The sequence below is a fragment of the Gouania willdenowi genome, chromosome 16 (genome assembly GCF_900634775.1).
Source record: "Gouania willdenowi chromosome 16, fGouWil2.1, whole genome shotgun sequence".
Lineage (NCBI taxonomy): Eukaryota > Metazoa > Chordata > Actinopteri > Blenniiformes > Gobiesocidae > Gouania > Gouania willdenowi.
The window spans coordinates 12,263,628-12,283,038 of NC_041059.1; the positions used below are offsets into that span (position 1 = coordinate 12,263,628).

The 19,411-nt window shown below is 38.9% G+C and overlaps 2 protein-coding genes across 3 annotated transcripts; one reads left to right on the forward strand and one right to left on the reverse strand.

The window, feature by feature from the left end:
* Positions 1 to 592: 592 nt before the first annotated feature.
* Positions 593 to 10,610, reverse strand: flcn (folliculin). The gene is made up of 12 exons (XM_028469780.1): positions 10,046 to 10,610; positions 9,736 to 9,942; positions 8,007 to 8,153; positions 7,665 to 7,886; positions 7,407 to 7,573; positions 6,776 to 6,867; positions 4,927 to 5,096; positions 3,299 to 3,412; positions 2,224 to 2,347; positions 2,011 to 2,136; positions 1,180 to 1,282; positions 593 to 1,107 (listed from the first exon to the last, which is right to left on the reverse strand). Exons 2-12 carry the CDS (start codon positions 9,940 to 9,942, stop codon positions 900 to 902), a joined length of 1,680 nt encoding a protein of 559 aa, XP_028325581.1. The 5' UTR covers positions 10,046 to 10,610; the 3' UTR covers positions 593 to 899.
* A 181-nt stretch (positions 10,611 to 10,791) lies between these two features.
* On the forward strand, positions 10,792 to 19,242 carry leng9 (leukocyte receptor cluster (LRC) member 9). Of its 2 annotated transcripts, none has more exons than XM_028469777.1 (8): positions 10,792 to 10,927; positions 11,138 to 11,314; positions 13,085 to 13,178; positions 13,325 to 13,461; positions 14,222 to 14,548; positions 14,621 to 14,822; positions 15,262 to 15,388; positions 16,659 to 19,242. In XM_028469777.1, exons 2-8 carry the CDS (start codon positions 11,164 to 11,166, stop codon positions 17,313 to 17,315), a joined length of 1,695 nt encoding a protein of 564 aa, XP_028325578.1. In that variant the 5' UTR covers positions 10,792 to 10,927; positions 11,138 to 11,163; the 3' UTR covers positions 17,316 to 19,242. The 2 variants fall into 2 exon arrangements, with proteins under 2 accessions (XP_028325578.1, XP_028325577.1); XM_028469776.1 differs by having other exon boundaries at positions 10,793 to 10,959.
* Positions 19,243 to 19,411: the final 169 nt, after the last annotated feature.

The window sequence follows — 19,411 nt, forward strand, 5'->3', positions numbered from 1 at the left end:
GAGTAACTTTCCAAATAGGAACCAGATTTGAGTTGTAGAGCCATGAAAAAGATTACTCAACACCAAGAACATTCCTCACTAAAGCAGAGCTTGAGTCCAATATTTACTAACTCATTGTTCCTTCTTAATTTGGAAGTTGTTTAGATTATTTTTAACCTCACAATCATTGTATACTTTTGTGTTAAGTAATAAAAAAAAGTGGACCTGGCTTTAAACAAAGCCGTATGCTGGTGGGTTTTACTGAGCTCAGACTGCAGGCCTCAACACTGTAACAGGCTCAGATAACCATTCCCATTCAAAGCACAGTGGATTGCTTTGGCTTTTTAAGGTTGAATCCTTGCCGATGTGGTCAGCCGTACTGGAGCAAGGCCCCGTTATGCAACCATTTTGTACTTTTTAGGGCACCAGAAGGTGTTGTCTTACATCTCCCAACAGTAGCTGGCTGACATCCAGTCAAACATGTAAGTAGGAGCTGGGTGAAGAAATGCAGATTGCACACTTTTTTATATACTTCCTGTTCACCACAAGATGGAGCCAAGAGTAAAATTTGAAGACTGGAGGTTAGTGAGAGAATTCACATTATTTTATTTTAAAACATTACCAATAAAACAAAGAGTAATAAGTTAAAGTTTACAAAGCAGTAAAAAGTAGTCATTCCAGGATCTTCATTTAACAAAAGCATGTCAACCATTATCTAACCTGACTAAACCTGGTGGTCTGTGCAGGGTTTAACTTTTTTAAAGTGACAATTAGAGATGAGGAAATCACTGCTCATCTATTCAAAGTCCTTCATTCAGCTCAGGGAGAAAAAGAAAAAGCCTAAGTCTTTCCCCTCGTTAGGATTTGTCCTTTCTTTTGAGCTGCTTTTGCGTCTTTATTCCTTCGGCTCCCCCTCTGTGTCACTGGCTCAGGCTCCTCTCCCCTCCCCTCACTGCTGTCATTAGATGACTCTTGTAGGTTTTGCTCAGTCCAGTCATCCAGTACTTGAGCAGCCTGAGGTTGTCCTCCTCGCCGGGTCCTGTGGCACCAAGAAGAGCCAGAACCTTCTGGGTGTCCTCTCGGCCTCGTCCGTCAACTCTGGAGAACTTGAACAGCACTTTGACTTTACTGAAACAGGTAGAGTTACGGGGGTTAGTTAAAAGAGGCGTTTCACGGTTAATCTAAGATAATTAAACTTACTTCATCCATTCCTCTTTCAAACACAGCAGGCAGTGAGACACCACGTCCACAGACAGATTCTCATTAGACAGTGCAACCTCAAGCTTGTTTAGTAAGTTTGGACCTGGAAAAAAAAGGGACAAATTAACAGTCAAACGTGTGACGGTTAAATACGTCCTGTTTACTGTTTTATTACATAAAAATTAACAAAGTTTACAGTAAAGTGGACTCTATCAAATTCACTGCAGACAAAAAACAATCAACAGCTGAGTAATAAAATACTACTACTAATGAATATTAAAAAATGCACAGAAATGTGTTGATTTTTAATTTTTTTAATTTTTATTAATACTCTAGATAGGTTTGTAAAACAAAGAACTATTAATAAAATTATCCTTTACTTTTAGTATAACACTGAAAGTGAAAAAATATGTACATTTATTATTAAGTAAACCTCTAAACGGTGTTCAGCAAAATCTTGCACTAACGTAGGTTTAGCATTAGCCTGGCAATATCATTAGCACTAACCTACAGTAGTAGCAATAACATTAGCCTAGCATTAAAATTAACCTAGTATTAGCATTCACGTCAGCTAGCATTAGCTTAGCATTAACATTAACTAGCATTAGCATTAACCTAGCATTAAGAAAACTACAATCATTGTGCGTTTCCATAGAAAAAAATGTTGCAAAATAGCCAACCTAAAAAACAACCTATAAATCAAATGCATTTATAATTAGTTCTAATTAGTATTCAGCAGAATCTTGCATGGCTGCTTTGATGTAATTGCAGATGTAGTAAGAGGAAAACATCGTTAAAAAAGCCAATAACGTGATAAGGACATGCGCACACCCTTGTCTGTTGGCTGTGAGTTGGCACTGCTGATATTGAAATGATAAACAAAGCCGATGCTTTCGTCGCCTACAGCTGCGAGCTGACAGTTTCTGTCTCTAACGACATCCACCAGCACCGAAAACTCTGCAGGACAAAGAAAAGATGAATTTATTATTACTCGACCGATGACACTTCACATCCATCACAGGCACACCGTTACGGGTTTAGTACCTGAAGAACTGACGTGGGATGGAATGGGAACCTCTGGACTGAGGCCCAGGAAGTTGCACTTGTAGGCCTCCTCATACTGAGTGCTGTACGGCACAGCGCGCACACATCCCACTGGGAGCAATGACTGATGGGAAATGAGGCAGAGATAAAGATGAAGTTTCTGATCCCCCACTGGATAAAAACCCGTATGATCATGTTGCATGGGAATGTCAGCGGAGCAAGTACAGGCAAAAAATAATAATTCAAAGTTATGCAACTACAGCTTTAACAAAAACATATTCAACAGTTTGTGGTCGTCAGGCATAAACAACATTATAAAAATGCACAGGAAAGAACCAGTCGACACTTTCAGGCTGATGAAATAACCACAGAGTGTTGGTGGTGATTAAAAGTCATATACAGTATGAGCAGGTGACCTCGATGTTTTCACAGCTTTCCGTGCAAATGAGGGCGGAAGTGAATAATTGTCAAGTGATGCAGTCACGAGATGAGGTAATTAATCATATGCTGCCAATTTTCCACTTGTTGACTTTTAAACGCATTCTTCTCGATACAACTCAGTAGATTTGACGCAGCAAATAACTGGACTTGTGAACTTTATAACAGGTCAGCACAGGCTTGATCAGCACTGAGTGCAGTCATCACATGCTAGAAACATTTAAAACATCTGTACAGATATTCAACAAATTGATATAACTATTTTTGATCCAAAACAAGGTACAAAACTAATTAGTCCAAAAAAAAAAAAAAAAAAAAGATACATTATGACTGGAACTGGTCATCTGGGTTCTTATAGAAACAAATAATACAAGTGTAATAGCTGTGGAGTAAACTAAAATCACAGCCTTGTGTATGTATATAATAATTGATGTATTTAATGTTGAAAATGTCCTGAAGATGGGTTTAATACATATCATGTATAGTAGCCATGTAGGCTACAAGTGGAAAAATATATGTACTCATACTACTAAAGCATTTTCTGTTTGTATTAAATTGCTCAAAATAAATAAACTCGATGTAGCTGATTATGCACAGTCACACTAAAAGTACACAGCAGAGCGATGGAGCAGAGTACCTTCAGCACTGTAAAAGCTGACTGGATGAGTCCAATGTCAGCTCCTCTCCATATCACCTGGTTTCCCATGAGCACGTGCCATGCGAGCTGTCGGAACTCTGTCACCCCGAGAACCTGTGGAACAAGACATGCTGAGTCGCTTTTAACATCGCACACATTGGGAACCAATCAGCTGCAGGCTGGTGGTCACCTGCCTTATATACACGTGACATAAACACACCAGCAGCACAGTTTACACAATTTGCAGATATATACAGTAGCCTGAAACCCAATTGGGTATTACAACAAACATCAAACGTACGTCAGACACAATCAACCATGACTAAAATACTTTGATTATCATTCAAAATATTTAAATCCAGTAAATCTTGCCTGAGTTGTTTAATCTATCTGGTATTTTTGAACAAAAGGTGCATCATATTTGAATGTCTTAAAATACTCTGCTCACATCTGACCCTAGCAACAGCTAATAAATAAAAAACCTTGTGATAACTGATTATGACTGAACTCTGCCGATTTATGAGCACAGAGATGTGAAAACAGGCCAAAAATAGGCTTTCAGATTAGAATAAGCCAGTTTTTCAATCTTCTTGCAAATGAATATGCTTGTTAAACCATGCTTCATACAAACTCAGTGATGAACCTCAGATCACAGTGATAAACAGTGTAATAGTAACCAATGAGCCTATAGGAACAGAGACTGCTCCATGCAGCACTAATGACTCAACCTAAGTGGTGATGGTCAGCCTTCAAACTCAACCAAAATAGATTTGAGTAGTTTGAGCAACTCAAATTTCCAACATCAAGGCCAAAGTACGACCCTGTAGCTGAATAAATCCCACCAGTTCATATGTCATGATAGAGCTAATCCCTAGTTTTAATCATTTTTAATGAATTTACATAGTAAAAATGTTGTTATTCACAGTTAATTTCGAAGTTAAAAAAACCAACAAAAAAACCCCACCGGACTAGTGCTGTGTTCAATATGGCATGCTACATACTATATTATTCACTACAAACTCAATGAGTATATATTGTCAATATACAACGACAAAAACCTAAAGCACACCGAGGCTAAATATCTCAGCTGATTCTCCACCTTTGAAAGTTCTGAAAGCATTTTAAGCGAGAATGTGACCAAGTAGAATATCAACATGTGCTCATTTGATCCATAAAACTCACGAAAAAACACATTTTATGCCCACATTTCGGAGATTTTTAGGGACCCGTCATTGTGGTACTGACAAAACTTCCTGTTTACTTCAAAACAAAAGCCCTGTTTACTAAAGCGTTAAAAACTAATGGAAGACAAAAAGAGATGCTTTTGTTCTGAAAAGGGGATCGATTTTTAGCTAAAAAACGGTCTGGGATGATTTTACGTTCCACTCGCAATGCATCATGGGGAGGTTGAGTATGACTAGTGTGCCCACCGCACATACTTAAAAAATGTCCAGATATAGTATACATCCGGGTATTTCTCACGTACTCAATCATTCCATGCCATCTAATGTGAACACGCTACATACTCATGTTGACGTCAGACTTAGAATGAGTAGTATGTTAGTGTGCCATTTGGAACACAGCTTAGTTTTCCATTTACAGCCTTATTACAGCAGTCCTGTGTTTACCTGTCTCAAATGCCTCAGAGATCTGAATTTTGGACCGGGCAGCTCAACTAGGTTAGCATTATTGTACAGAAAGTCGTGGCTCAGCTTGCTTTCTGATTGGTGTCGCTGTGGCGTTGGCCCGCATCCTCCTTCTGCTCCCTCCCAGCAGCTCATTTCTTCTTCTTCTTGCTCTTTAGAGAACACACAGAGACAGAAAAAGAAGAACTGGTAATGTTTTTGAAACCAAATAAGAAATTATATTAAAAAAAAAAAAAAGATCAGCCCTGCATCACTTTCCATGTTGAGACAAGTAAGATGGTATCAGCGTAAGAAAAAAAAAGTATATTCACCTTTTTCAAAGGCCAATACAAATACCAATTTTTATTTTTTTTATTTCAGCCGATGGCCAATATCTAAAGCTGCTAATTAAAAATCAAACTGTAAACTAAATAAAATAATATTAATAAAAAAACTAAAAAAATTAAAAATGGCTGATCTTGAAAAAAGTCCATATATCGGTGGACCTCTAATTTATGGCCACATTTAAAGGTTTTTTTTTTTTTTTTTCTACTTGTCTGCACATGCTGTCAAAGGTCAACACCACAGGAAGTGCAATCATTATGAGACAGCAATGCATATTTTGTTATTGCAATAAAATACATTGATTTATTTTATTGCTTAATTGTGACCATCACCAGCCCTCCCTAAGGAAGGGTAAGAAATCTTTTATTATAGGGAGGATATAAAAAGGGAGAGCAGTGTTACACCTAAGTGGAGGGGGAAGGGGAGGGGAAGGGGAGCAGGGAGGAGAGACTCAAGGCAGGAAATAGAAAAGGTGGGGAAGAATAGACTTAAAGGTTTTTTTAAAGCCATCAAAATATGAGGGAATTAAACAGAAAATGAAATGAGACAGAAAATGAAACGAAACTGAAACAAAAGTCAAGTCTTTTTTACAATCTTAAATTTTAAACAGTGTATGATCTTAACGCACACTACAAGCAAATACATTTGTATGGACACAACATCGGCACATATAATTAACAGATAGGAAATGAGAGCCGATCTGTGTGGGGGTGGGAGGTTGAGTTAAACATCAATGTTGTCAGACTAAGTCCTCTGGTTAGAGAAAGAAAGGGAGGCATTTCTAGTGAAACTGGTGGGGCCTTTGGAAGAAGCTTGGAATGAAGCCAGTGAGATAGATGCTCTTACAATACCGAACTCTGTCCTGGGAATTCCAGGGAGAAAGGCCGGCATCATGGCTGTTCCTGCTGAGGTAGGGTGGGGGGAATTTCCAGCACAGTTCAAACAATACACCCAGTTTATGAGAAATGGACAGGATGACAGGTGTGCATGTGAAGATCTAAAGTTAATGGGCAAAGATTAACCACCACTGCTGATGCACCAACTCCAGGACGTCATTAAGACTCTTGCCTAAAGGCGACAGGCTGACAGGCATACCCCTAAATTCAACTGTAAGTTCAACAGAAAGTAAATGTTTTTAAACTGTGAAAAAACTGAAGTACCTGGAAAAAAAAAAATTACACTTCTAGTGAAAAACCTTAGAAACCAGTGAAATCTCCCGAGGGGCAGCATTTCCTCTGTCCGATCCAGAAGCCAACAGACTGTAAAGCTGACTAAACTGGTAAACCTTTTCCTGAAAAGGCACAATAATACGATGATTTGTGGGTCTTTCCAGCCAGGGTTCCCTGACTGACCCCTGTGAGTCATAGTTTCACAGGAAGTATTAGACTGTTAATAATACCCTTGGAACACATTCCGACCAAATACTGATACCACTAATCAACAAGAAGACAAATATTTCCCATAGACTAAGGTTTTTTATTCAGTTTAACAAGAGCATTTTATCAACCTGTTTGTCTCTCGATCAGCACCAGCGTGTCCTCTGTGGGGGCCCCTTCAAGAAGCTTCTCAGTCAGACGACCTCCACAGGCCTTAAGGAGCCTTAAAATGAGGAAAAACCACACGTCAAAATTAAAAAAACCAAGTCTTGCAGGCAGTAAAGAAATATGCAGCCTGTTTTGGGTAGAGTTGGAAAACAAATTTAAGTCACGGTATTTCTTGTGTACGTATGGAAAAGCAATGTTTGTGGTTATTCTATAAAAACAATCTAAATAAAGAAAACATGTTTTTACTGATAAACAAGCAGAAAAAAATCAATTAGTAGTGCAAAGGAAGCAGGTTTTGTTTCATGTTAGCCTTGCCCAGTGTTTTTCAACCTTGGGGTTGGGACCCCAAGTTGGGTTACCTGGAGTTTAAAAGGGTAGCCCGAAATGTCTAGATATACATTTTTTAAACAATATTAAACAATTCTATACTTTCACTTTGTGAAATATGAATCTAGTTATTATTATTAATAATTAATAATATGCAGTTAAAAAATATCTGAGTCGGCAAAACTTCTCACGAATTCTTGATATCAAAATGGGGTCCTGATCTAAAAAAAAAAGGTTGGAAACCACTGGCCTAGTCTGTGGACTGACCAGCTGAAGGAGGAGTGTAGGCTGGCCCACAGATTGGGATGCTGGGTGAGAGAAGTCAGTGATCGAGCTGCATTCCCACTCCTATGGTGTGGAAAGACAGCGGGTGAAAACACACTGTTCATCCTCACTGCTCGCTGTGGGCACACTCCTTGCTCACTGTCAAACACCTGATTGAGAAAAGGAAGAGAAGAAGAAAATATAGAAGTCTAAAATCTACATTGGTGTGGATTGATCTAATGATCCATGCTAAAGCTCCACCTTCAGGGCTGTGCTTTGCAGGCTTTGTATCGTGAGTCGAAGGTGGCGTAACAGAAAAGGCCAGGAGTTGATGAGGTAGATCCTGTCCATGGCTACCATCACAATGCTGTACCAGCGCTGGAAGCCCCTCGCCAAACTGTCTTTGATGAAGAAGGTGTGTGAGAACACAAACCCATGCTGCTCGTCCCCAAAGAAAATGGGCCCTTCACGTCCAGGACAAACCTGAATGTCCAAACAAAGAAAGAGATGATGGGCGCACACTCGCTCAGCTATGACATGTTTATTTTGGTGCCTGATTTGTGTGAAACACACACGTATATTTAGACCCATGTCATCAGTTACCTCACAGCTGAGACTGCGGACACACGCCTGGCGGACTACGCTGAAGAGCTGGGACTGCCGCGGGTGCTGGTGGCTCAGGAAGCGAATGCCTGTTTCGTCGTCAATGCTGACAAAACCAGGATGGGAAGCAGGCAGAGACCGACATCCCTGGGAAAGCACAGAAGCAGAGGGAGCACCGCTAAAAATGGTTCAAACTCTTGATCACTTAGGTTAAATGTTTTTGATAAATCTAGGCAGTGGTTTTAAACAAGGCAGCGGGCAGTGGCTATCCGTACGGTTGCCGTATCAATATACCGGCATTCTATAAGCAGCGCCCCTCATTGGCCAATTTAGGTCACGTGATATGTCAGTCATTGGCCAGTTTAAGTCACCTGACTAAAACTAAACCTAACGTAAACCTAATCCTAAAAATTGTTACGATATAGGTATACGCTACGTACGTGGTAAACGTACCAATAGCACCGGGGGTTGTCCGTACGGCAACCGTACGAATAGACACTTTCTTTAAACAACAGCACACATTGATCTAGCAATCCTATATAGTATGCAGAAAAATAAACGTAAAGTTGTGTCAACAATAACAAACAAGAATGGGAGTCTTGACAAAGTGTGTGTGTGTGTAACAATTGAAACAATTGTTGGATGTGTTTGTAAAATTTTCACAATATATGAATACATTTAAATATACATTATTTGTAAGTTTGCTAAGCCATTGTGCTACACTTTGTGTCTTTTGAGATTTATTCCTGAGAAAGTAACCAACTGATTTTAAATACCGTAATAATGTGCATGCAGGTTCATGTGCCGTTACCGCCATCAAAGAGGTAATATTTTCTGGTGTTTATATAGGGTGTATAGATTGCAGAAAAGTTAACAGAATGATGAGCGAGAAAACCGGTACCAATCACATTCCCCCTGGCTCTGGATTGGTTTAGGAGACTGGCCTCCATGTCTTGAAAGAGCAAAACCCATCTAAAGAGCTGAGAGGTCCTTCATTACTCTACTTTGATTTATTGTTGTGACTAGGTGTAACACAGCTAGGATTGATTAAAGGTTACAGTTAGAAATGTTCTCAAGCATCATGCAGAAAAGATAAATGCATCCCTTCCAAGAAGTTTGGGGGTAGTTGAAAATGTGAAAGTACTGAAAGGTTTAAAAGCAGAGCTGGACAATATGGGCTAAACTCATATCTCAATATTTTTACTCAGGATGGCGATATGCAATATAAATCTCTCTAATTTTTATTTTCTTGTTTTTTTTACATTTTATTTTATATTGCAACATACAAGACACGACGAAAACAATAAATACATTTGATACACTGACATAATACAGTACATACACAGTACACGAAGACAATAGGTGAGGAATGAATATTTACAAATTTACACCATGTTTGTGTGTGTGTGTGTGTGTGTCTGTCTGTGTGTGTGCATGTATTTTAATTCAAATAAGATTGTACCAGAAAGACAATGCTGTGTGAAATTTTCTGATGCGCAACGCCACACAGGCACATTTATTAACAGCTGCACAATGTGCACTACCTTTTGGCTTTTTCACCTTTAAGGGACAGCACGTGTGAGTGAGTTCTGTAGTGTGGCTTGTTTAGGGGAAGCTCTGGGTTAGGACACACTCAGTTATCATCTAACTGTGCTGTTCAGAAAACTTGGTATATCTTGAATCTCGATACATCGCCAAGCCCAGCACTAGTTTGAAGCCCTTCACTCACCTCACACATGTCTCCTCTCTGTGTAGCTGAGCTGTTGGCCCTCATCGTCAGCCCTTCACCTTCTCGGTCAGCATCTCTGTCCCCAGGACCCACTGCTCCAACCAGGGAGGAGGGTGTGGGGGATGGAGGGTGCAGAGCCTCGGTACAGAACAGTGTTCGTGGGCCATGGAGCTCACAGAAGTGACAGAGAGCCACCAAAGCATTCATCTGAGTGCGACAATATCATGTAATTACGGTCTCAGTCACTGTCCTAACATAAAATCAGTGTCATAATAATATAATTAAAGACATTAATACGCTGCAGTCCTACCTTTAGAAAAGTTGACCGAATGGCTGAAGCTCAATGCAGCTTTACGGGAGATCCGTTTATTGGTCGCAGAGCTAAAATAATAAATAAAAAGCCGTAATACTTGATAACTACCACAACCTTGAACTAAACCAACCCCAACTTCAGTTAAACCTGGATCACATTTGTTGAATAATTGCACATTTTCATCACTTTCCTGTTAGCTACAGCTGAGCTAACAGGCAGCAACAACAACACAACACGTCACGTCACATGACATGACGCAGTCATGCGCTCTGGTGTACTGGATCAGGTGGTAACCATTTTAACTGAGGAACGTCTTCTGAGTTACATAGCCTGTTTTTTTATGGGCATAAAACTTGGAATTTCTGGGATTAAATTATGCTACATGTTTTAACAAGGTTCATAGGGGAGAGCCAACCAAATTGTGCGTTAAATTCAAAGTTCCTGGTAGTAAGTAGGAGTGTTAAAATGCAAAGTCTACGATGTAAATGTCAATGAGTGGACTTAACTTAACAGCTCTTGTGATTTATTTGATGAATTTACAATTTTAAAAAAAACAAAAAAAAAAAACTACAGATAAACCTGAAAGCAAACATGGAAGATGGTAAAATGAATTTAAAAAAGAAGAGGAAGTTAGTCACCAGTTAAAACGGTCACCAGTTGAATCGTAAACGCCAACGCTTCCAGTTGCCTTGATTTTCTTTTATTAATTTACGACTCAAAATGTATTAAACAATAAACACATGCTGATTATATTAGTAAAATAACAAAAATATGTTTTTTTTTTGTAAACTGTTAATTTTATAACGGGAACGGCACTGGTTTTACCGTGTAGACTACAAACCTAGCATTCTCATTGAAGCTTCCTACAGGAGTTTAAAGGTTGTTAAAGAGGCTCCGTTCTTCTTTTAACAGTATGTCAAACCTATATGTGTTCGTGTAGCGTAGACTATGGTTGCGTTTTGTTTAAAATGTTTACATTGTCAACTGTTGTATATCACGGAACGTTTACTTCCGCATTAGAGGTTTGGACCTTCCGTCCTCAGGTGTGTCGTGTTAGTGAGTTTGACTGATTGTTTTCCTCTCACACAGAAACCAAACCGTAACCTGACCTGAACATGGCCTCAGGGGAGCCCACACACCCTGCTCCTGAAGACCCGGAACTGGAGGTACCTCACCCCACAACCAGGGACCAAATACAGACCCCGAGTTCTGAGACCCAGGTCCAAGCAGCAGATACTGGTCCTGACAGCCTCAGAGCCACAGGAGGTAACCTACACCAACCACCAGCCTGATCAGCAAACACTGAGAAGTTTAGTTACTTTGTTTAAAGATACTTTTATTTTATCAGGGGTGTCAAACATAGGGTGAACGGGCCAAAAGTGGCCTGTCGGGTCCTAGAGTTTGGTCCGTGTTTTCCTGCTGTGACAATATTCTTTTCCTGCCAGTCTATTCATACGCAGCGAGGGGTGGTGGGGGAAAATAATCGATTAATCACGTTTTTATTCTTGACGATCATGAATCGATTCTTAAAATCCAAAAATAGATTAGTTACATTTTTCAGACTGTGGAACAAACCAGACGAGTCCTACTTATTTGGATATTTCAATCACACTATACAATATTGAAGGTTCTATGAGGTATCACTCAAAAGAGAAGTCAAATATTTCACCAGCTGACTGGTTTTGATTGAACATCAGCAATCCAGCACTAATAGAAAATTAAATTGATAAGCGTTAATAGAAAAAAAAAAAAAAAAAAAATAGATTTCTAATCGAATTTAGACTTCAGTATACGAAATTGGGATTATTAACCACTCCTGTGATCCCAAATTGATAACCCTTGAAATAGAACACAGTCATAATATTTACGGTACTGAGGATGTACATAGTATTAAGTATCTCAAGCTTTTGTGATTAAAATCTGTCGTTCATAACCTTTGTCTGTGTTAGTGAGAATACGATGACCGCTAATTATATTTTAATATGTGGCTTTGGACTTTACATGTGAAAGAAGGGAATGAAAAGAACACTGGTGTGAGCCTCGGCACATTTTAAATATTTCCTCTTAAACCTGTCAGGTGGTTGGCAAACATGCTGAGTCAGGATGACTTTCTGTACCGCTGAAGTCACGGTTAAGGAAGCGAGCTCGTAATCGGAGGTTTACTGGTTCGAATCCAACCTGGATCATCACTATGGGATGTTGAGCAAATCCCTTAACCGTAACTGCTCGTGTCGTACGTCACTGCTAGACTTGTAGATTCCTGTCAAGTAATTCCAGACAGTTGTCCCAATATTCAGTGTGGGAAATCAGCTTCTCATTTACAGATGATTAACAGGAAAATAAAAACCTTTCTGTTTTGGTTTGTGAGTCATTCAGATCTCCAGTCTTAAGATAGCGTCAGACCATGTGATGTGTGTTAGAGTTTACAGACAACTACACCCCTTACTACTTGACAAATACTTGGACACGAGTCACAGCCACGTGTTGCACTGCTCATAGTTTTTGGAAGTCATCCGCTTTCCTTTTAAATAACTCATTTAATGAGCCTTGAAGAAAGAAGCTTCCGTTTGACCTAGGGCTGCACAATTAATCAAATTTTAATTGTGATCACGATTTTGGTTGAAACGATGAAATAAATCTCATCGTCTGCAATATTTACTTTTAAAATACGGGCTCTGCACTCTGTAATTATGTATGATTTTAAATTCTTGTTTTGTTTTGTTTTTTTAAGTGTAATTCTTTTTGCACTGTAAACTGTACACATATTGTTTGTTTAAAAGTAGTGTAAAAACAGATTTTTTTTTCCTAACATGATAAATAATTGTGATTATAATCGTGATTACAATATTGATCAAAAATAATCGTGATTATCATTTTGGTCACAATTGTGCAGCTCTAGTTTGACCATATTATATTAAAAGCATCCAGAAAATGTACTGAAAAAGGAATTGTGTTTTTGCTTAAATGAATTAATGTTGGCTTCATAATTCAAGGTAAACAAATTTTTTCAACTTTTAAAAAAAAATCTATTCACAGAGGTTCCGGAATGTGAAAACAGTGCAGCCAAAGTGTGTCAGTTTTTCCGCAAGAAAAAGTGTCGCTTTGGGGACAAATGCCGTTTATCGCACAGGTTTGTTCCTTTTCGCTTTCACAAAAAATAAAATAATATATATATATATATATATATTAGAATTTCTCTTGCAAAAAGAAATGTTAAATTAACTTTCAAATATTTTCTTTAACAATTGAAAAACTGAAAACATCTTTTTCCCACAGCGATCCATCCCCAGATGATGCAGATGCTGTGTCTCCTGATCCTGACACTGATGACAAACATGAAGAGGAAACGATGAACAAACAGAAGAAGGGCAGAGCAAACAAAGCGTCAAAGAAGAAATACAGTGACAAAAAAGGTTCTCCTACATCAGACGTAGGCAACTGGTGGCCCGGGGGCCACATTCTGCCCTCAGTCTAATTTTATGCGGCCCCCAAAGCAAATGTACAAAATGACACAAAAATACACAAGAGAAAGAATGCATGAAAAAACACAAATAATTACAATATTGCAGGAAAATACAGTAAAAGCCAGAGAATAACACAGAAAATACTCCAAAAACACACTAAACTACTACTAAAATTAACAAAATGACAACAGTAATCCACAAAATTACTCAGAAAAATATACAAAATTACAGAAAATGACAACAGAAGTTCACCAAAAGACAGGAAAACCACAAAAAAATTACTCCGCAAACCCCTACTACTAACAAACAAGCAAAACGGCAACAGAAATACACAAAAATTACTCCAAAAAATGCAAAATGACAGCTCATATACACTATATGACTCCAAAAAACATATATTTTAGAGGAAAAATACACTAAAGGCCAACAGAACAAAATGCCTCACAACTAGCAAGACAATGAGAAACATATGCAGAATGAGAGACAAACACAAAATTAAAAAACTATCTTTTTTTTTCCTATATTAATGCTCAGATCGCTCATTATTCTAAATGCTGACATGAATGTTGATCATGTGGCCCTCCGATCAAACAAACACATTTTTGTGGCCCCGCTGTGATAAAAGTTGCCTTCCTCTGTCCTACATTCTGTCTCATTTAGAGTCTTTTCTCACTTTGTAAATTAATTTGTCTCTCTGTCTGTTCCCCAGAGGTGAACAAAAAGCCTCGCATGCGCACAGCTGATGAGGTGATTTCTCGCATCTTGTGGGATTCATCAGTGGATGCCTCAGAGTTTGTGGTGGGCTACGTGGATCGCTTCCTGGGTGTGCTGGAGCGCCCCTTTTGTGACTTTAACTGGGAAACCAGTCCGTTTGACTGCGACTACTCCAACGAGCTGGCTCTGCCCAGACACAGAATCCAGTACTTCACCTACAGAGGGCACCGTGTCTGGGACCGACACACCAGGACTGACAGAGTCTTCGGATCCACTGGTCAATCTCTGGCTCCCCCCTTTGGAGGGGAGGAGGAAGTAAAGGGTAGGACCTTTTCATTGTTCATTTTGATGCTTTAGATAGGAAAGTGGCTGAATTAAACCATTTGTTCCAAAGAAAAACACACAGAAGACCAAGAAACTGCTGAAGATCAGTCACCTAATGCAAGTACGCAGGACGACAGCGATTCAGAGGAGCCTATTCATGGGGGCGAGACATGTTTGGAGGTGGCACATCCAGCTACAGAGTGTGAAGAAGGCATTTCTCAGGAAGATCAGGAAGCACAAGAGAAATGTTCAGGGAATGAAGCTACAAAAAGGTCAGCTGTTTACCACTGCTTTACAAAACTAAACATGACTCACATTTGGTTTGAGACTCTACTTATTGTGCATGTAAACAAACCAACCTGACTTCAGAGTTGACTGAAGGATGCTTATTATTGCTTATTTTCACCACATTTATTTATTTGTCTGTCTGTTACCAGGATTACGTCAAAACCAATTAACGGATTTTGACATAATTTTAACCAATGATAGACCTTGGGCCATGGAACGTTCCATAATTTTTTGGAGGCGATCTGGATCAATATATTTTAAACTGGATCAGTTTAAAAAATAAAAAAAATACCTCACCATTAATAAGAATACCAAATTATAGCACTAAATTATTCATTTCTTTTTTGTTCTCCACCCAAATTACAATGAAAATGTACCTGATAATTTACATTCAGTGATCCTGATCCCGTGTTGATTCTACAGACCTCAGGCTTCAACAATACCCGCTCCCTCGCAGCAGGAAGGTGAAAATGCGGCGATAGATGAAGGTGAAGAGAAAAAACCGGAAGAAAAATGGGAAGAAAGCTGGGAGGGCCATGAAGACATTAAGGTGGGCACAGCAAATGTTTCCAATATATTTCCCAGATGACTTAGTGCAGAGTGAAGACAGAAAGACGTAGGCCTAGTCAGATTTAAAGCCAAAATTACTAGATGAGCCTCAGCTTCGCTATCCCCCTCTCTGTGTTTGTTTATTTATTTATTTGTTACTTTTGAAAGCAAAAACTGTTTTCAGAAGTATGTTAGTCTGTTTGTATGTTAGTCTGTTTGTGTGTTAGTCTGTTTGTGTACACGATAACTTAAAAAGTTATGAACGTCTGCTTTAAATGAGCGCAGGTTCATTTATTTGTTAATTGGATCCCCATAAGCTTAATCTTCCTGGGGTCCATTAAAAAAAAAAATATTCCAGTACATGTAAGAACAGAAAAAAAATAGACCGTTTAAAATATACAGAAACATTACATAAAAAGGTACATCAAGACAAATACAGTACATTAAATCAGTGGTTCCCAAACAGGGGTACACGTACCCCTAGAGGTACAGGAGCACATTGCAGGGGGTACTCGGAAAGTTTTAACAATTAGTTTAAAAATAATCAGGAAATGCTACTAATTTTTTGGATATTTTTTGGACAAATTCACCACAAACTAACAGTATTATTGCTCAATAAGATACTATATTTTCTTGCAATTTATTAAAACAGGATTATTTTATGCTGTCGGCGACATTTCATCACACTTCTGACAATAGGAGGCAATGATTGGCTACATTTTACATAGAATGCATTAACTTACTATTAAAATAATCACATTATTAATACATTGGTGTAAAAAAAAAGAAAAAGAATTCCACTTTAAATTTCAGTCTTTTTTTTGGGGAATTTGTAGATTAAGCTTTTCGAGACACAGTTAGGGGTTTAGGAGAGCCCACTGTTCCACAAATGAATTAGCATATGAAATTATGGAGAGTATAATGATATGATTGGACAAAAATGCAAAGGGGGTACACGGGACAAAAAAGATTGGGAACAACTGAAATGCATGATATATACAAATTAAAATAGGTAAAAATAGGATTTTAAAGCATTTTTAAATAGGTGTAAAGTTAACAGACCTTTCAGGTTCCTAGGCAATTTGTTCCATAAGTGAAAATCTCTAAAATAAAGACAGACATTTGTAAATTGTTGGTATTAGGACGATTAGTTACTAAGTTGGAGTTTGAAGCAGGTCGAGTATTATATAAGTGGATATGATGGGAGTATTTGATCTTTTTTTGAAACATGTTAAAGATAACATGTTTTGTGTTTTACTTTCTCTCCACAGCCTGACTTTAAACCTTTACAAATTAAACCGAGACAAACGGCTCCCCTTGAACAGAGAGACGACAAAAGCGGTCGTCGACCTCCAAAAAAACGTCCCACTCACTTCATCACCTTCAGAGCCAACACGCCTGCGATCCTCTCCTCCTTCCAGCAGCTGGAGAAGGAGGTCAGCGCCCTCCTGCCCGCTGCTGCTCCTCATTGGCTGAGCGCCTCCAGCCTCCACGTCACCATGTGCCTCCTGGTGCTGCGTAGTCCTGATGAGGTGGAGGTCGCCACGAAGATTCTCCAACAGTTTGCCTCTTTGGACCGCAACCCACCTGTGGCTGTGACGTTCCCTGTGAAGCTGAAGCATTTCAGCGGAAGGGTGCTGTACCTGAGCCCCCAGCCTCAGCTGCCCCTGCAGCAGCTGAACAGTGGCCTGCAGGAGGCCTACAGGAGGCAGGGCCTCCTCCACAGGGACTCATACAACCCACGCTACCACCTCACTCTGGCCAAGGACAGCGATGGAGACAAGATATTTGGGGGTGTCGGAGACTTGAAGGTGGGCAAGGGAATCAATTTTGGCAGATTGCCAATTAATACCTTACACCTGTGTGTGATCGGTGGCTGCAACGTCAATGGTTTTTATGAGATTGTGAGCACAGTGACTCTACGGTGATGTATGAGGCTACACATAGAGATCAGACTTCATGTAGGAAGCTCAGACATGCACGTGCCTGCTAAATTTTACTAAAATTGTAAAAAGGGACATAAATATCTCTATTTATTGATCCTAATGTATTTTAAATAAGTCATGGACCCACATTGCTTATACATTCAATAGTTCTGTTGTATACCACGTCTTACATTCCTGAACTTCAACCTCAGTTTTTGCAACCTAACAAATCCCTGTATCCCTGTAACATATTCAGAGCTATGCATGGCCATGATGATTTAGTGAGTACTTAAGTCACAATAATGGAGACATAGTTAAGTGCCTAGCTTCATTCAAAGCCTTAAAATAGCATGAATCAGACTTTTGGTTAACATTAACAACAGAATTTAGATTTTTTAAAATTTTTTTAGATCATCTAAAATTCCAAGGATCTATGAAAAAAATGATTGTCTTATAATTACCTTTTGTGTCCCAAGTCTTCAGATTCTGTCACTGAGTTTATTCCAGCGAGTCATGAAAAAAATAGGGATGTTCTGATACAACTTTTTCGATGCCATACGGATATTGCAACCTTGTGTGCTGGTTCATCCGATAAGGTATCAGCATAAATCATACATGCTTTTATTATACTTGTTTTGTTGTGTGGAACGTTAGAAAAGTCTGGAGAACAGTAGGTTTGAGAAAACTCACTTATTTATTAGAAGTGCTGGAGCGGAGTCTGGAATGGACTGATTGTACATGCAGGCCGACATAATCTGATATTCTTTTTCTTTTCCTTTTTTTTGCACTGAATTTGGACTGATGCACCCATAAAAATGTAGTTAACACATCTATACAGAATAGAGCAGAAATTACGCCATTAAAACATTGTTTGTTCAGTTTATATGCAGCGTTATTAGGTTGCAGCAGCTACTCCCGACACCAACTAAATAGAAATATAAGTGTTGCATGTATATCTGAATGCTGTGGTGCAGAGGTGAAAACGCCTCCTTGACACAGCAGAGATAGGCTTCTAACCAAATGTGTCAAATTATTTTTGCCGTTGTCATTGTTCTGCTCACAACAACCAAAAAAAGTATGTTTAGTCTTTTTTTTTTTTTCTAGAATGATAAAAGCACAATGTGGTGATGGACATGAAAAGCCTTTGCTTCTTCCTACTCCTTAGGAGCCTGGTTTGAAAACTGAAAGTAGCAGGTAAAAAAATATTTAAAAGAAATTTAGAAATGACTTTTTAAAAGAAGGGGAAAAAGTGCCTTAGCTCATTTAGAGGCTGGTGTTTGTGCATCCTTTGCTTCCGTTTGCACGTACCTGGATTCTGGGTGGATTCAGGGTAAATTCTTTTAAATGGGGCTTTTACTCGCATCTACTTTAGGATTTGGTTTTTAAGAATCAGAATCACTTTTAGTGTTTATGGTGATTACAATAACTGTTTCAGACGTAGCTGATGGTAAAGCTGGTTATGTTGATCACGTAATACCAATAAGTGGACTCGTCTGCAGTCTGAATCCAAACTCCAGCTGATGAAAACAACTGTAAAGAGAATAAAATAGGTTATGATTAATCATTGATATCTCTTCCACACTGTAACACCTTGCAGACTTTTTTCAGCTTATTGCATCGTTCACATTTTCATGTTATTTTGTTCTTTACTCGACGGACCAAAGCAGGTGATTATTTGGGCCAACGCTGCCTGTTGGTGACTTCTGCTTCTACTGTATTTCTCTCACACAAGTGGAGCATTGGCTTTAAAAGCTTTCACTGAACTCATACATTGTTTATTGAGTGAAAGACATGTTTGGGTTTTTTTTTTTTTTTGCAACCTGAGTGCTTTTCTCCAGCTAAATGATCTCCTTTGAATGAATATTATAAGCACTATATCATACTTTCTTACAATGAACTCAGAACACTGTATTTCTGTTGACATTAAATATTGACGCCATGATTTCACCTCATGCGAGTGGTAATGTTTTGTTCACGCAGCGACGTGTGTTTGTTGCTGTTCTTTAACACACAAGTTGGTATGACCCCCCCCCCCCCCCCCCCCGCCAAGATGAACTCTTGTCCCTTTAACATAGTTTTCAGACCCCTTCATCCTACAT